This window comes from Sander lucioperca, chromosome 18 (assembly GCF_008315115.2).
Source record: "Sander lucioperca isolate FBNREF2018 chromosome 18, SLUC_FBN_1.2, whole genome shotgun sequence".
NCBI lineage: Eukaryota > Metazoa > Chordata > Actinopteri > Perciformes > Percidae > Sander > Sander lucioperca.
Genome location: NC_050190.1, coordinates 22,180,153 through 22,196,117, shown reverse-complemented (window position 1 = coordinate 22,196,117; position 15,965 = coordinate 22,180,153). Strand labels below are relative to the sequence as shown.

Here is a 15,965-nt window from a genome sequence, read left to right as displayed (position 1 = left end):
CAGCTCTGCAGAGAAATGCTGACATAAATAATAGGCTGCATTTTAAAAGGCTAGATGAACCATATGATAAAAGGACGGTTAAGCCCTTTGAAGGTGGTTTTGGTAACATTATCCTAAATCCAGATTAATCAATGAGTGAATCTCATTTGAGAGTTTGTCTAAACTGTGTGCAGTGCAACCCAGCACTGAAAGTAGAGAAAGTGTAATCTACTTCCTTATTTTATAGATATATTCTCATTCTTTAGTTCTTTCAATTTCATGTGGATTAAGTAATCGTGGAATTCAAATCCTCATTTCGGACCTCGGCGGAAAGATTTCCACGCTCGTCCAGGAGACCCCGAACCCCAGTTTTGTAACCGCACGAGACCCGGGGCACTGACAAACAGCGGGGCGGAACAGATGTTTTACTACAAGCTGACAGGCTGCTGCTGTTGTATAATCGCTGCTGATTGACTCGGTGAGACGCGCGTGTTGTCCGAACTCCCAGCGGTAAGTGGACGAGGTATTGGCTCAAACCTTTCCCAGTCATTGGTTTCATGTATCTCTCGTGTCTTTGAACTTCACCGAGAAAGTCTCACGTTCAGTTCAACGACACATGTATGTAACTCTTCAGCAAATTGACAAAGGTGAATGGTTTTACTTAAAAGATCTTAATAACTTATAGAAGTAATGGTATATAGCTAGACTTTAAAACAAAAGTATTCAAGTTTAATGAAGTTTATTTGTGTATAGTCAGATACTGATTATTTTTCAAGCAATTCCAAAGCAAAAGTTTGCTGGTTCAAGCGTCTAAAAGGTGAAGACTTTTTGCCTTTTTTCTGTTTTATATCCTTGCAAATTAAATATATAATTGTTTTTGGACTGCTGGTCGAGTGACGTTTGAAGATATTTTGGAATCAAGGAGCTTGTAAAGGGCATGTTACAATTTCTGACATTTTAAAGACTAAACTCTATTGATTTATTGCGGAAACTGAAAACGATCAACATGTGTAACCCTAATTGTAATTATTATAAGTTGAAAAGACAATGGACAAATAACTGAGTAATCAGTTGAGTATATATATATGTTATGATGTAAACGTCGTCTCCACCAGCTGCAACATTAAAATGCTGCTACGAATCGTTATAATAATCCAATAATATAATGAAGGGGTCCTTCTGCTGTGAGTGTTTTGTATTTCTGCTTGTCAAATTATGAATATAGGATACATATTTGTAAAGCTTGTGTTCAGTTTTGTGGACACTGGGTCAAAGAGGTGTTGAATTTTAAATATGGGGCTGCTCACTCATGTTTGTAGCACCAACATGATGACTGCTCTTACACGCAAGCAGGGTACAAGCACCTTCCAACAGCCAAACGCTGGTAAAATATGCAAGTGGCTCGTAGATTTGCTAAACTCATCAGCCCAAAAAAAACATTATTCACTAGCCATTTTCCTGGTGGACAAAAAAGTTGATTTTGCACCCAGGTGAGGATGACATACTGTTAATGGTAAAAAGTCAGACCTGACATTCTGTCTTTATTTTGATTAAAGAACCCAAGACATTTACACACTCAAACCCAACACACCAACTTCAAGTCAAATTGTCTACTCGGACAAACTGCTTTTCATATTGTGTGAAACGTTTTCTATGTGGCAAGTGGAAGATGTAGTGAAACTTGTTTTACTATGTTGTTCCTTTTTATTTAGCTGTTCAGTGAGGCTGGTATGTGTGATGGGGGAAAGTGAGTGAGACAGGCTGCACTGCCAGGAGAGACCCGTTGGTGTTATGGAGCGGCGCTCGGCTGTGGTGTGGTCCTGCCTGCTGGGGGTCGGACTCACCCTGGGTAACATCCTTTCCTTTTTTAAATCCAGAGTAGACTGACTTAGTTAGACCCAGTGTCATGGCTGAAGGGTACAAATCCTGATTGAAGAGCGATGATGATTCGTTATGTAAATTAGATCACGTCACCAAGCAGGAAGTACGTTATTACCACAACCAATCTTAATGTGATTTAACTGGTTTGGATAGCTACAATGTATCAATAGGTCTGACAATTATTATCAACTTGTTTATTTGGTTCTGACAGACAATGCATCAGGAAGTCTGGTAAATAGAAACTTGACAGTTAGCAGTTGGCGTTATTGTGAAGTTCTGTCCACAAGTTGTCCCAAACAAAACTAATAAGTGCCGCTTCAAAGAGACAGTAAAATGTTGTGAGGCAAAATTAGCAACTCATCAAAAAAATATATTAAAAAGGTAAATAATAGCGAAGATTGACCACCATGAACAAATGAAACACTGATCCAGCAGCATTGTGACACTAAAGTTAACTCAACTAAACTGGAATGGTTTCTCCACACAGTATGTATTCAAAAGTATGCGCTCAATCTACCGGTATGTAAGACATAGTATGATCATGTTGATCATCCCCACACATACTGTACCTAGGTGCACGCTGAGCCAGTAAGGACACTTGTGAAAGTTAAACTTCTTGTACAGTCTTGTCTGAACTTCTGTTTAAACCTTAGGCCAAATAGCAACCGAAGCACATTCATAAATATTTGACAGAAGATCAATCACATGCATCCTACATGGTTTAATTAACCTGAGGAGCCAGGGCCAACTGAGAAGCCGTTATTGGAAACACTTTGGAAAAGGGCAGGCACTGACTGGATGAACCATCTGCTCATCACGTCTGCCATTGTTGTTTTGAATGATCAGTCGCGGCCGTCACACACACCTAAACCAAGCTGTCTGTAGCTCCTCGCCAGACACTGATTGGTTCTGCCATTAATGGTTGAATTAGACTGAGATAATAATTCTTTCAAGGTTTGTTTCAATAAGTTCGTCAAGGCAGATTTAAGTGCTGACGTTTGGCAACAGTTGGCTCATGGAACAGATTCACTAACAGCTAATCTATCCCACGTTCCTCTTTTTTTCTTTCATTAAATCTATCTCTAATTTCTTTCCTTTCCTAAAAGCCTGCTCTGCTTGATGCTGTTTTTCCAAACCACTGCTTGTGCATTTCATGAAATATACTAAAAGCTTTATGACAAACCCAAATCTCCAAACATCATGGAGGATTTTCAGTATCTGCCCCTCCATGCTGTTAACTCCAGCCTCTCTCCATCTTCAGCCTTGCCTTTTAACTCCTCCAAAGCTGACCCCCGACTCCCTCAGCTGATTGGCTGTATGTTCCTGCATCGATATAACGTCACCTGCCGCTGGGAGGCTGGAGACACCCCAACGACAGACTACACTCTGCAAGTTCATTTGATGTTAGCGTAAGGCAAAACATTCCTTTAATATGTTAGAAGTCTGTGAAAGTGTGTGAAACTGTGGACACAATACTTTACTCCATGCATATTCCATGCAGTGATCTAGCAGTGTATGTATGTCTGTGTACAGTATGCATGTATGCATGCATGCATGCATGCATGTATGTATGTATGTATGTATGTATGTATGTATGTATGTATGTATGTATGTATGTATGTATGTATGTATGTATGTATGTATGTATGTATGTATGCATGCATGCATGCATGTATGTATGTATGCACTATGTTGTGTTGAATTCTTTAAACAGCAGATACTGTTGTCCAAGACAAATTCCCCCTTATCTTACTGAAAAAATACCTTTTTATTCATGTAGTCAATGTTTGACTTTGATTTAGTAATAATAATGTATTTTCTTCAACCTGAATGATATTCAGATACATTTACAGATGGGTGACAAATTAAAGGGAAAAACAATGTAAAGTGTCTTGTAAGGCCACCACAAACCTCCATAACAGCTGTAGTGTTCCTCGTCACAGATTCTCCAAGTATTTGGTACTCTTAGGGCTGAACACCATTCTTCAAAGATATATGATAGTATTGTAATTGTTTTTGAAGGTAGAGATGTTGTCAAACCCTTAGGTCTTCAACTGGGATATGGTGTCTGTGAAGGCCATAGCGTATGATCATTTTCATACTTGTCACCCATTCAGTCAGCCATTGTGCCCTGTATGGAAGCATTTGCATCTTTTGTTTCTGCACACATTTATTCCGTTTATTTTCTTTAAAGGACAAGGCTGGTGTTGTTCTTTAATTTCCATATTGTTAACAAATCGCGTGAATAGCACATAATGCGTTGTTATTAACTGGTATTGCTAACAATGGCTAACCTAGAGGTTAAATATAATGGATAAATACTATATATTGGTTTCTAACCCTGTAGGGCAAATGTGCATCGTAAATTTGGTCCATTAAAAGTGCTTTATTTTGCCACTGAAAGGCTTAGATTATTATTCTAAGTGTCTGACAACATTATGGAAAGGATCACAAAGATAAAATCTCTTTAAGACCTTTCTGTTTAACCAGAAACAGCTCTGAGGTCGCTCCATCAGACTCCAGTCAGACTCCATGTAAAAAAACAATACTTTTAGTATGTATAGAGCCAACATATTTTCACATGTAAATCGGTAAACTATGTGTTTATTTCAACCAAAATTAGCGTTGTGATGGTTGGAAAAGTGAAAAGACGACCCAAAGCGGCATTTTATAGTTTTATTTTGTTTCTGTCAACTTTGAATGAGGTGTATTTTACAATGCTAAAATTACTGTTTATTTACATGGTGGTCTGGTGGCTTTAGCGAACGCAATTTCGCGGATGTTTTTGTGTTTAAAAAAAAAGGATCTTACTCTTTAACATCCTTTCCATGATGTTGTCAGACACTTAGAATATTAATCTGAGCCTGTCAATGGCAAAACGAGCCGATTTTGTGAACGTAAATACAAGCTGGACAATTGCCCTATTAACTTACATTGTAGCTTGTTTTTGCGCTGCCTACTGCAGCGATCTTGCTTGATACTGGACCAGGTTGGAAAAAAAACGGTAGTTGCCTTTTAACCAATTATTGTTAAGTTTACGCATTAGAGGATACAGTTCCCAGAGAGAGTGACAAACAGGTTTTATTTACTCTTTTTATGATAGTACAACCCAACTTGAAAACAGCTTCCATTGTACATGTCTACAGCCTGTGAAGTTAAGACTTTCTGTAGAGCTGAAATAAGCATACAGTATCAACTGAGTGGCTGGTAATCAGGAAACAGACAGTCTGATAGTGTCTTAGATGTAGGCCTACCTTTGATATCTGATATAATATGTTCAGTTACTTTACACTTGGAAAGCTGAGCCTTTTCACACATTTCTTCTGATTGCTTGGTAGTATTCTACCCTAAACACCTAACCTTTTCTGCACTTGGGATGTTTTTTTTTCAAAATCTATTGTGATAAAAGTTATTTTATCTCAAGATAACATGCAGTTAGGTTAACAACTTTTCATTCCAACATGCTGCTCGCTAGCCAAACATTTAACTGCATTGTGTGTTCCAGGTTACAGAGCAGCCGTACTACTTCCGTACTTTTTTTTTTTTGGAAGAAAGGGCTATAACTTGCATTTCATTGTGCAACCCTGTGCTGTAGAATAACAATAAGTGAACATTGAATCTTGAACCGTTTATCAGTGTTTATGACAGATTTCAAATTAAGCGGTCAAATTGGATAAGCCATGTCCCTCTTCATCAATATCAAACCGTTGTGTTTTTGCATCTTTGCAAGTTTGTGCCAGCATTTTTGGTTGATAATAATTCTGTATGCTGTATGCAAATGCTTGAGTTTGTAATCAGATTTGAATCTCCCATTCGTGTGAGTCGTCAACGGTGGGTGTGATGCATTTAGATGATAAAAGACCCACAACATCCACCTCTCGATCGTTGGGTTGGTTGGGTAATATTATAGTCTGCTCTTTTTTTGTGCACAAAATTAGTTGTGACATCGTATTTCAAATGGAGATGAGATGGCAGACATTTCTGCACAGTTATGGTTGGGTGTGTGGCAGCACATGCAAATGTGAACACTCATCTGAAACATGTGCACGCATATCCATTTGCCTGACAGAGTATGCCTTTATTAGGGCCTTGTGGTTTTATACCTGTTGTGTGTTATGTCTCCTTGTTGACTATTGTGCCTAGAGATTTTTTTTTTTTTACATTTGTGAATGTGTTTATGTGTCTTTGGGGATGCACAGAAAACAACAAACGTTCACATGCACCACGTCTGACACCAGCTGCACGGCGAGATTGGACGGCACATCCGTGAACTTCTGCTTTTGCATCACCATCACAGCACACGGTCACAACCAGAACATAACGTCACATCCTCGGTGTCAGTCTGGTCGGACTGAAGGTGAGGTTTCCCCTACTTGCATTCTTATTATTCCTCTATTACTTCTTTCTCACTCTTCTCTCCCCATCTTTCTCAGTGATGTTGTCTCCAGTGACATTGAAGAGCAGCCAGTCAGTCAATGGGAGACCTCGGTGTCTGAATCTAACCTGGAGCTACATCTTGTCTGACTTTCCTTTGTCTGACTCGGAAATCAAAGCTGGAGACCTGAAATCGCAAATAGAATTCACAGCACAGGGACAGGTCTGCCACTCCCAATTACGTCCAAACACAAAACCACACACTGCATATCACAAGATATCAAAACATCCCACATCAAGAACATAATTACATCCCATCATAGCCTGTTTTCTCTGTCCTCACTGGCCCTTTTAATGTTAATTTTAAAAACAGATGCCTCGATAAATTTGAGCAAATGTCACACAATGTAAAAAGCTGCCTTGCTTCCTCGCCTGGTTAATAAATACACCGTAAAGATGTATTATTATTATGTATTATTATTATTAAAATGCTTCATGTAGCACCTTTGGGTTAATCCTCATCCTATTTGTTCATCCTATACAGTTCAGTGCTCAGGTCGAAACTGTCAATGTGACAAACAACAGCTTCCTGGTTTGTCTCTTCAGGCCTGACACTTTATACACTGTCAGGCTTCGTCACCGCTACATGGGCCCAGAGAGTCCCTGGAGCCCGTGGAGCAATGCCTGCCAGGGAAGGACAGGAGAGGACGGTGAGAGGAAACAGAGTTGACCAACTTGTGTTTTGTGTTTGTTGAAACTCTCACTCACTGTAGTCCTACTTAATACTGAAACCAGTGCTGGATATTACGGTTAAATGTTTTTTCAGGGAAAGCCTAGGGAGTTTTAACAAGAGTCTACAGTAATGCTTGCAGCTCTAAGAGGTTGAACTTACACACAGTGATGCTTTGAGTTAAAGGTTAGCATGAGATACATCACTGGAAAAGTAACACATTTGACCTGCTGGTGGCTCTAGAGCACATGTGTCAAACTCAAGGCCCAGGGACCAAATCCGGCCCCTTGCAAATTTTGATCCGGCCCGCATATCAATTTAGGTTCACATGAAATTTTGGCCCGACTAGTTGTGCGCCACACCAAATAAAATGAGGAAACTGTTTTTCATACTGTAATTATGTGACACTGCCGTGCAGAATTTTACAGATTTGCAGACTTTGAGACTCAGAGTTTTTTTAATATTCAGGCTGTGAAACAGGTTGTTGTGAGTCGGTTGGGTGGCAGCTGCTTTTAAAAATGTAATTTTTTGTTTTTCATGACTTGCTAAATTCTTACGATGGCTAAAAAACGTTTTTGCTGACTTTTTTAGGGTTTTATGTCGACCAAACTGTATGGGAGAAAGCTATATGAGACATGCAATAATACAAAGTTAATTGACTTTTTTTTGTTAAATAAAAGCATGTCAATAAACTCAACATGTCTGGCCCTTATTGTGATCGTCATTCCCAGTGTGGCCCCTAGTGAAGTTGAGTTTGACACCCCTCTCAGCTCTAGAGGAATTTGTCACAAATTCACTGAAATTTCTTTACCTTGTAGAAGGCAGAATGTTTTTCAGTTTTTTACTGCTGGCAAAAGCATGCATACCACCCCCTTGGCATTGTATTCCCTTAACACATTCTGCTTTATCTCCCTCAAATTATCTTTCCTCCCTCCTTCCATTTACCAGCTCCATCTGCAGCACCAGCCTTCTGGAGGCGAGTGAAACAAACAGACAAAAATGGTTGGAGGTTCATCTCACTGCTCTGGAAGGTGTGTGTGTGTGTGTGTGTGTGTGTGTGTGTGTGTGTGTGTGTGTGTGTGTGTGTGTGTGTGTGTGTGTGTGTGTGTGTGTGTGTGTTTGCGTGTGTGCGTGCGTGCGTGCGTGCATGCGTGCATTTGCGTCATGAGTGACTCCTTTTATCACTTTGAGTTTAAGAGTTTTATGATTTAATAACTTTTGGATATGATTAGTTTTTAATCACCATCTTCTCAATGACTATCCCTGATTTGTTTTTATGTCTCTCTGAAATTATTAATTTATCATGTAGTCTGATTCAGGTTGAACTGAAAAAAACTGAGATAGCTGGAGAAAGAGAGAATTTAATTTCATACAATCTTATATAACAGGATATTCTAATTTAAACCTCCATCTCACAGCAGCTCACTTTTACTTCTCCCTTTCTGTTTCCATGGTTTTCAGCCCTTGCCTCGCTTTCTATCCAATGGCAGAGTCCTCTTCTTCAGTGTGACTTGTCAGACAGAAAGCACTCAGGTCCTGATTGATTATGGAAGCTGTAAAGATTTGCACCATACGAATACATCCTGTAGCCTGCTCCTGCCTGCTGGACGATGGTCCTGTGCTTTGACGGCTTCCAACTCCGCAGGGACCTCACCAGAAGCCCGAATATGGCTCCGTGGAGCTTCTGAGACAGGTATGGTCTCACTTAAATTCCTCCATGGATCATGACATCAATGTTTGAGTGAAGTGTTATTCCAGTGTTCCACTAGAACAGTTTCAGTGCTCTTTTGCATGGATTCTCCAAGTCCTTGGAACAATACCAGATGGGTGAATAATTTTGAAGAAATACTGAAATCAGAATATTCAACTTCTCAAATAAGGCATTTGTTTTTATTGTAAATCCCATGCCTACAAACTTCTCACTTCAGAGCCACCAGCCCTGAGGCAAATGACTGCAAATCCACTGGATGACAGTGGCTTGGATGTTCGCTGGACGGCTCCAGTTGATTGGTCAACGAGCGGCTTTGTGGTGGAGTGGTTTGCTGTCAGAGAGAAAAACAGCAGCATCCTGCACTGGGAAAGGCTGAATAGTTCCTGTACAGCACTGGTCATCACAGGTAATCCAACAACACACACAGCAGCTCAATGTGTAAAATATTTTCTGCCAATTTTGAAATTACAATGCACATAGTCATGAAACATATTTTTTTGTAATTCAAAAAGTAGACCAATACCAATACAAATAGCACTTTCATCTTTTAGAGGGAATAAAGCCGATGGAGCGTTATGCCGTTTCTGTCAAAGCGCTATATGGTGAACGAGGGGCGGGGCAGAACACGACGGTTCACATCTATACACGCCAAGGAGGTAGGTGATATACATGGCATGTATTGTCTCATGCCAAGCTGTAAAAATAGATTCAGACCAGGACATACCTACTGAAGGTGTGGGTAGGTAAATGTAGGATAAACAGGTCACAGATTATTCTTCTCTGTAATTACTCTTTATTTTCCTAACAAAGCTGGTGACTGTAGTTTTGGGGAAACATTCAAACAGGAGAACATTTTTTGGGGACTATTTGTTGCTGCTGATGAACACATTTGATCTTATTCGCAGCAGCAGAATAGTGTATTGACTCAAAATAAACTATAGTGCCCATGTTCATCATGATGAAGTAACACGTCACCCAGAGCAATTTAATCTTTTTTTGGACAACAATGGACGTCTATTGCACAGAGAAATAAGGGTAATACTTATTTGTATGATCAATTTATTGTTGTTTTTAGTCTTTTCTTTGTCAATAAGAAGTAAATAATACTTAGTATTAGTGACCTATACTATTTTCTCTGTTGGATCCTTGCTTTATTTATTTTCTCTTGTATTTTCCAGAGTAGGACAATGATTCTTCTCCTGTGCAGCAGCTTGTATAGAGTGCACCATTAGAGGTTCTTTATGTGTATACTTGATAAATGGTATAGTCCATTCCAAATGGAGCAATCGATTGGAGCTTGTTGGTCCAATATAAAAGCTGATGACTTCATGTTGTACCTTGTGTGATTAGATGATCATGACGTGACTCTATTGCTGCCAAACATCTGTCTTTATTTAATCTAATGGGGTTGTCTCAGTCATGGATACTAAGATTCGATAAAAACATCTGCCAGATGTCAAATCTGATTGATTTTTTTTTTCTTTTTTAAGTTGCAACAAGCATACGACAGATGCAAAAACAAAAACAAGCATAAATGGTGGCAAATCAATTCCAGCTGCTGTTTTCATTTCAATTTGGTTGATTTACCTGCTGATAATGTCATGACGGTGATCCAGACCAGGACATCTTGTTTGTGAGAAAACAATGTCAATTTTGTTTAATTGTATGCCAATATTGAGAGAGCAAATGAGATCTGCTTAGCTCGTTGAAGCAAAAAGTGAATCAGATCAGTTGTTGTGAAATACAGATAGAGATCCAGCCTCTGTCTCCCAACATGTCCTGTGGTTGATCTTCATCACCCTACCTGCTCTAATATAGCGCCCTCAGCTGGTCCTAAAGTGGTGGTGCAGCAGATCTCTGGCAGCAGAGTGGAGCTCATATGGAGTCCTGTACCTGTGGAGCTGCTTCATGGTTTCGTCCGCAATTACACCATCTACTCCACAACAGCAAACCAACCAGCCAGGAGTGAGTGAAACACACATTTAAGCCAGCTGAGGCTAAGCAGGCCGGCACTTTACGCATATATGAATCCAGATGTGTAAAAACAAACACTGTACTGTAACAGGCCTGTTAAAAGTGTCTTTGAGGAGGAGGAGAATAGTGTTTGATTTCACAGAATGGAGTTGCATTTGTTTCATAATCCAGTATTCAACATGGAAAACCCTTTTAAGTCTGTCAGTCATCCATATTTCTTGACACTTAACTTGTAGTTCTGTGAGAACAAGTTTGTAGTTTGCTTCCTTTCTCTTTGCAGATGAGTCACAAAAACAACCACAGAAACAGAAATCAGTTACAAATTATTAAGCAAATGTTTTGAAACCCATCCTTGTGAAGGTAGAGTGAACACTTACAGAGAGCATATAGATATTATTTTCATCATTTTATTTCATTATATTTCGCTTTTTGTATTTTTTCTTTGTTTCCATCCATATTATTCATCACCTCATCAAATTTGTGTCCATGTTGTACCCTTTCTTGTTTAATCAGGAGTGACTGTGCCTGGCCACGTTCTCTGTTACTCTCTAGAGGACCTGTCACCTGGTAACTACGACATCTTCATGCAGGCCAACACTGACACTGGAGCCGGAGCAGCTGGGCCCATCGCTAATGTGTACATAGGTGAAGACTGGACACACACACACACTCACACAAAACCATAAAGCATATTGCTATATCTTTAACCTAACTTTGTGTGTGTGTGTGTGTGTGTGTGTGTGTGTGTGTGTGTGTGTGTGTGTGTGTGTGTGTGTGTGTGTGTGTGTGTGTGTGTGTGTGTGTGTGTGTGTGTGAGAAGGCTCTGAGGAAATCTGGATAGTGATTTATGCTATCATTCCTCTTATTCTGACTTTCCTGGTGCTGATGGCCTGCCTGGCACAGAATAAGATGTAAGATATTTGTCTTGCACCAATGAAACCACACACTAAATGACACATAAACACACGCCTACTCAAAGTTCAGTGTCCTACTTTTACTGTTTTACCTTCTTTGCACACCTGTTTATCATTTTATGAAATGTGTTTTTTTTCTTCTCATTCTGTAATCTTTATCCTAACAAACAATCTTGTAGGGTGAAACAGAAGCTGTGTCAAGACATCCCCGATCCTTCCAATAGCAGCTTGGCCCACTGGATCCCAAAAGTCACTTTGGAGGTAACCTTTTAAGCCCTGAGCCCTCTCATATATCAACTTTCTCCTAAATCCTAACATACTGTATTCCCACACATTAAGCACAACCTATTCAGCACCAAACTGAAGACGGACACAGTTAGCGACTTGCTGGGGAGCACAGGGGAGCATTTTGTAGCTAAAGAGACAGATATTTCCCCCAGGAGTTGGTAGAGTCCAAAAACATAACTTAAAGATATACAGTATATATATATATATATATATATATATATATATATATATATATATATATATATATAAGATATACAGTATACATACAGTATATATACATATATATATATGTATATATACTGTATAGAGAGAGCGAGAGAGCGAGAGAGCGAGAGAGCGAGAGAGATAGATAGATAGATAGATAGATATAGATCGGGTTCGCTAGGTGGCCAGAAACACGACTCCAAATGAATGAATAATGTTTCTCTGTAACTGCTGTATGTGTAAATAAGCAACTGTTTGCTAACAAATTTGCCATAGATATGTCAATGTTATGTTCACTTGTTTCCGCTGTCCGAAAGTGGCCCCAAAAAAATCAATTATTTCAGGGGGGGAAGGGGAAAACTGTATGTTACTTAAAAACATATCCTCAAACAAAATTTTACAATTTGATTTTTTTTTTTTTTTTCATCTCAGAGTATGAGGCAGCCTGCATTGGCAGAGAAGACCGAAATCAAATACTCTGACGTTATTTTGCTTGGTGAAAGAGAGCTGCTGAACGCCGACCCAGATCAGGACATTAGCTATCAAAGTAATCTCCAAACATATTCCTCTCACCGCTACTCTCCGCTCCCAGTTTCAGGGGATCAGACACCTCAAGATACCAGAAAATCTGAGAAGAAGTGCATCGAAAGCTCAAGCAGAGCCAAGACGAGCTCCAACACTGATCTCTCATCCTGCCCCTCCATCTACTCCAATGTCCTCATCTCTCAGATGCTCAAATGTCCCCCTACACCCCTCCTATCCCTCTGCAACCGCCTATCCAATGACTGCCAGCACAGCACTGTCAGCGTTAATGACGTTAAGCTCCAGCTAGGTGGAGACAGTGAGCCGTCCGTGTCTCTGCAGGGCAGGAGCACCACCAGATCTGACTCACCTCTTTCTCAAACAGATGAACTGAAAACATTCCGTCTTTTTCTGAAACAGCATCAAAGCACTCTCTCCTCTCATTCGTCATGCGTCCTGCTTTCTCACCCAGCTGAAGTCACATCACCCCAACACCCTTTTTCTCATAGCCTCTATAATTTGTTACCTTCGCTGCAGCCCGACACCTTTACACACCCCGATGATACTTTCAATCCGTCGTTTTCACCTTTTCCTCACTCTGTTTTTGTGGATTTCTCCTACTGTCCTGTGGAGTGTGATCCTTACATCTCCCCTGCTGTTTAATTTCATGCCACGGAAATAAAAGTTAAAACATTTTTTTTTACAGTGTCCATAAAAAATATGCACACCCCTTTTGACTTTTTATTAAAACTTGAATTATTTTTTCTTTGTAAGTTTGTCTATCAGAAACACATAGTAAGCATGTATATAATTGTTTTAAATCTGTCTGATCAAGATATTTCTTTTTCTCTGACATTTTGTAATGCTGAGTATCCCATTTTCCTTTAAAGTAATAGTGAGACATTTTGGGTAATACACTTATTTGCTTTCTTGCTGAGGGTTATACAAGAAGATCGATACCACTTATATGTCTGTATGTTCAATGTGAAGCTGGAGCCAGCAGCCAGTTAGCTTAACTTAGCATAAAGACTTGAAACAAGGGAAACAGCTAGCGCGGCTCTGTCCAAAGTTAACAAAATGTGGTACACAAACAAATGTAAAAACAGTGATTTGTGTTTATACTAATTTGCTTACCTTTGAACAGAGGCTAGCTGTTTCCCCCTGCTTCCAGTCTTTATGCTAGGCTAAGCTAACCGTCTTTGTATTTATCGTACAGTCATGAATGACAGTGGTATCGATCTTTTCATTTTTTCATTTCAGGCAAGAAAGCTAATGAGCATATTTCTCAAAACATCAAACTATTACATTAATTACACTCACTTTGTTTGAATTTGACAAGACAAAATATGAAAAAAACAAGGTGGTGAATACTTTCAATAAACACTGTATTATTTGTGATTGATTTATTATATTTGTGTACATGTTTGATCCACTGTGAAGATTTTATAATGTGTTTTTGACATTGTGCTATACACAGCGGATACATACAGAACTGTACATTATGTTTGAGTGAGGAATGTTAATGACACAATGCTGCTTGGAACACTGTCTTCTGTACGTATTGTATACTATACTGATTGCTTTATTGATGAATGTGCTATCATACAGCTAAAACCAATTCAAGATGCTCCTGAAAGTATTCCTTTTGGGTTGTCCGATATGTGAAAAACCAAAGCATTTTATGAAAAGAGGACTTCAACTTTGAAGTAACTAAAACACTGCAAACAAAGAATTAACAGCATGTCTCGTCCTGTGTACTTTATATCCATCGAGTCCCTGCTGGTCAGTTTCTCCTGGAAGCAGCTGTTTCTCTTTGCTGATGCATTTTGTCTCAACTCTTCCCTCGACATATTACACCTTTTTTCTGTTACGTACTTTCAGTTTGACCTCTTCAGAGTTCTGTCAGTTATCTCATGTTGATTTGAAAACTCACATCAGATTTAGACCTTTTTAAAGCTGAAACGCTGCTGACTGGAATTCAATCTTACAATGAGCCACTTTTGTAGCAGTGTTGTAACTGTAATTACTTCAGAATTTAATGTATTTTCGGTTTATATTTGTACAGTATGTTTGAAGATTAAAATGTGCAGTCAATGCATGAACTATATCCTTTAGACTGGAATTTTTATTCAGTATTTTGACTTGTAGAAAAAGCACAGGCATTACTAATAACATTAAATGGGTGGTTCAGAATTGTGGACATAGGACCTCATTTCCAAGTTAGCCAGTGTGTTATTTATCAGTGGAGACCGTTTTCAACACTTTTCATCCAGTCCATCCAGTTGCAGAGTTCACTGGTGCTAGGCTAGCGCAAGTCAACAGTATCTGCTAGCCTGCCACTAAAAACAGTCTTACCCACTCCACAGTACACCCGAGGCAAATAAATTATAACGCCAGACTATCGATATAAATGTCTGTCTTGATAGAATAATGTTAGAAATAAAACTACCCTTGCATCTCAATGATCACATTACATTTTGAGGGACTAGTTTCTCAGCAGCGGCGGCATTTTATGAGGTCCTATGTCCAAAATTCTGAACCAACCCTTTAAAATAGTTAAAAATGGAGTCAAAACTTCTTAGTAAAAGCTCACTGTCATAGCCTAGAAATCTAGATGCACCCTAGCGGCAGCAAATGTAATTTGCAGCCAGGGTCGAAGTCATTCTTAAAAAAGGAAGCTGTGTTCGGAGTTTTGCCGACCGGATACGGCAAAAGTTTAATCTATCAACTAGCGTTGCTCTGGTTGGCTATTGCTTGCAGAGGGAATTTGAAAGACAACCATTTATCCCGCCACTCGGATTGAGCCCTGCCAATGGTGAGTTCCCAGACCCAACATCTTGATGTGGGTCTGGCTTGTCAGGCTACCACTGTGACACACTGTGGAAGGAAAAACTATGTCAGATTAAAGAGATTAAGAGATAAAGATTCAATTCCTACTGGTGTATCTGAAGACTACACACTGTATTTGGATTCACTTTTTCCTCAACTAATGAGCAGTATGCCTCTTTAGATATAGAGCTATATCACCCTTTTTATTATTATAACATGGAAGCCTTTTTTCGGCCAAGAAAAGAAAAGTTAGGAGTGATAAAAAAAATAAAATACTAATTAAAAATTAAGACAATAAGTCAAATTTGTCACTTTTTACTTGTGTGTTTGTGTGTGTGATGCAGTTTTTACAATTGAAGTCAAAACTGTGAGATACTAAGTCAGAATCATGAGATGGTAAAAAATCTAAGGTTTAAATCCAAATTTGGGATTGAAAGTCAACATTTTGATTAATGTCATTTAAGCGTTTTCACCTTTATATAATTTCTAACTTGATCTGTTTTTGTTTTTTTTCCACATAAATAAGTAATAGCTGTCTACCTAAAAAGTCATATACTGT

The 15,965-nt window shown here is 39.1% G+C and overlaps 1 protein-coding gene across 2 annotated transcripts; it reads left to right on the top strand.

The window, feature by feature from the left end:
• Window positions 1–373: 373 nt before the first annotated feature.
• LOC116057714 (interleukin-6 receptor subunit beta) lies at window positions 374–13,573 on the top strand. 2 transcript variants are annotated; one of them, XM_035994885.1, is made up of 16 exons: window positions 374–489; window positions 1,692–1,828; window positions 2,485–2,489; window positions 3,115–3,269; window positions 6,060–6,217; window positions 6,294–6,457; window positions 6,779–6,944; window positions 7,913–7,995; window positions 8,426–8,657; window positions 8,893–9,081; window positions 9,227–9,331; window positions 10,494–10,640; window positions 11,163–11,294; window positions 11,470–11,560; window positions 11,743–11,824; window positions 12,488–13,573. In XM_035994885.1, the coding sequence occupies exons 2-16, from the start codon at window positions 1,771–1,773 to the stop codon at window positions 13,238–13,240; spliced, it is 2,520 nt and encodes an 839-aa protein (XP_035850778.1). In that variant the 5' UTR covers window positions 374–489; window positions 1,692–1,770; the 3' UTR covers window positions 13,241–13,573. The 2 variants fall into 2 exon arrangements, with proteins under 2 accessions (XP_035850778.1, XP_035850779.1); XM_035994886.1 differs by lacking the exon at window positions 374–489 and adding an exon at window positions 638–796.
• The last annotated feature ends 2,392 nt before the right edge of the window (window positions 13,574–15,965 follow it).

What these genes read in the sequence shown, in the direction of transcription:
- LOC116057714 (XM_035994885.1), top strand. Translation starts at nt 1,771, where the DNA reads ATGGAGCGGCGCTCGGCTGTGGTGTGGTCCTGCCTGCTGGGGGTCGGA. An exon ending in CAAGTTCATTTGATGTTAGC is followed by an intron (nt 3,270 to 6,059) that starts GTAAGGCAAAAC and finishes GGGGATGCACAG; the next exon opens with AAAACAACAAACGTTCACAT. An exon ending in CATCTATACACGCCAAGGAG is followed by an intron (nt 9,332 to 10,493) that starts GTAGGTGATATA and finishes GCTCTAATATAG; the next exon opens with CGCCCTCAGCTGGTCCTAAA.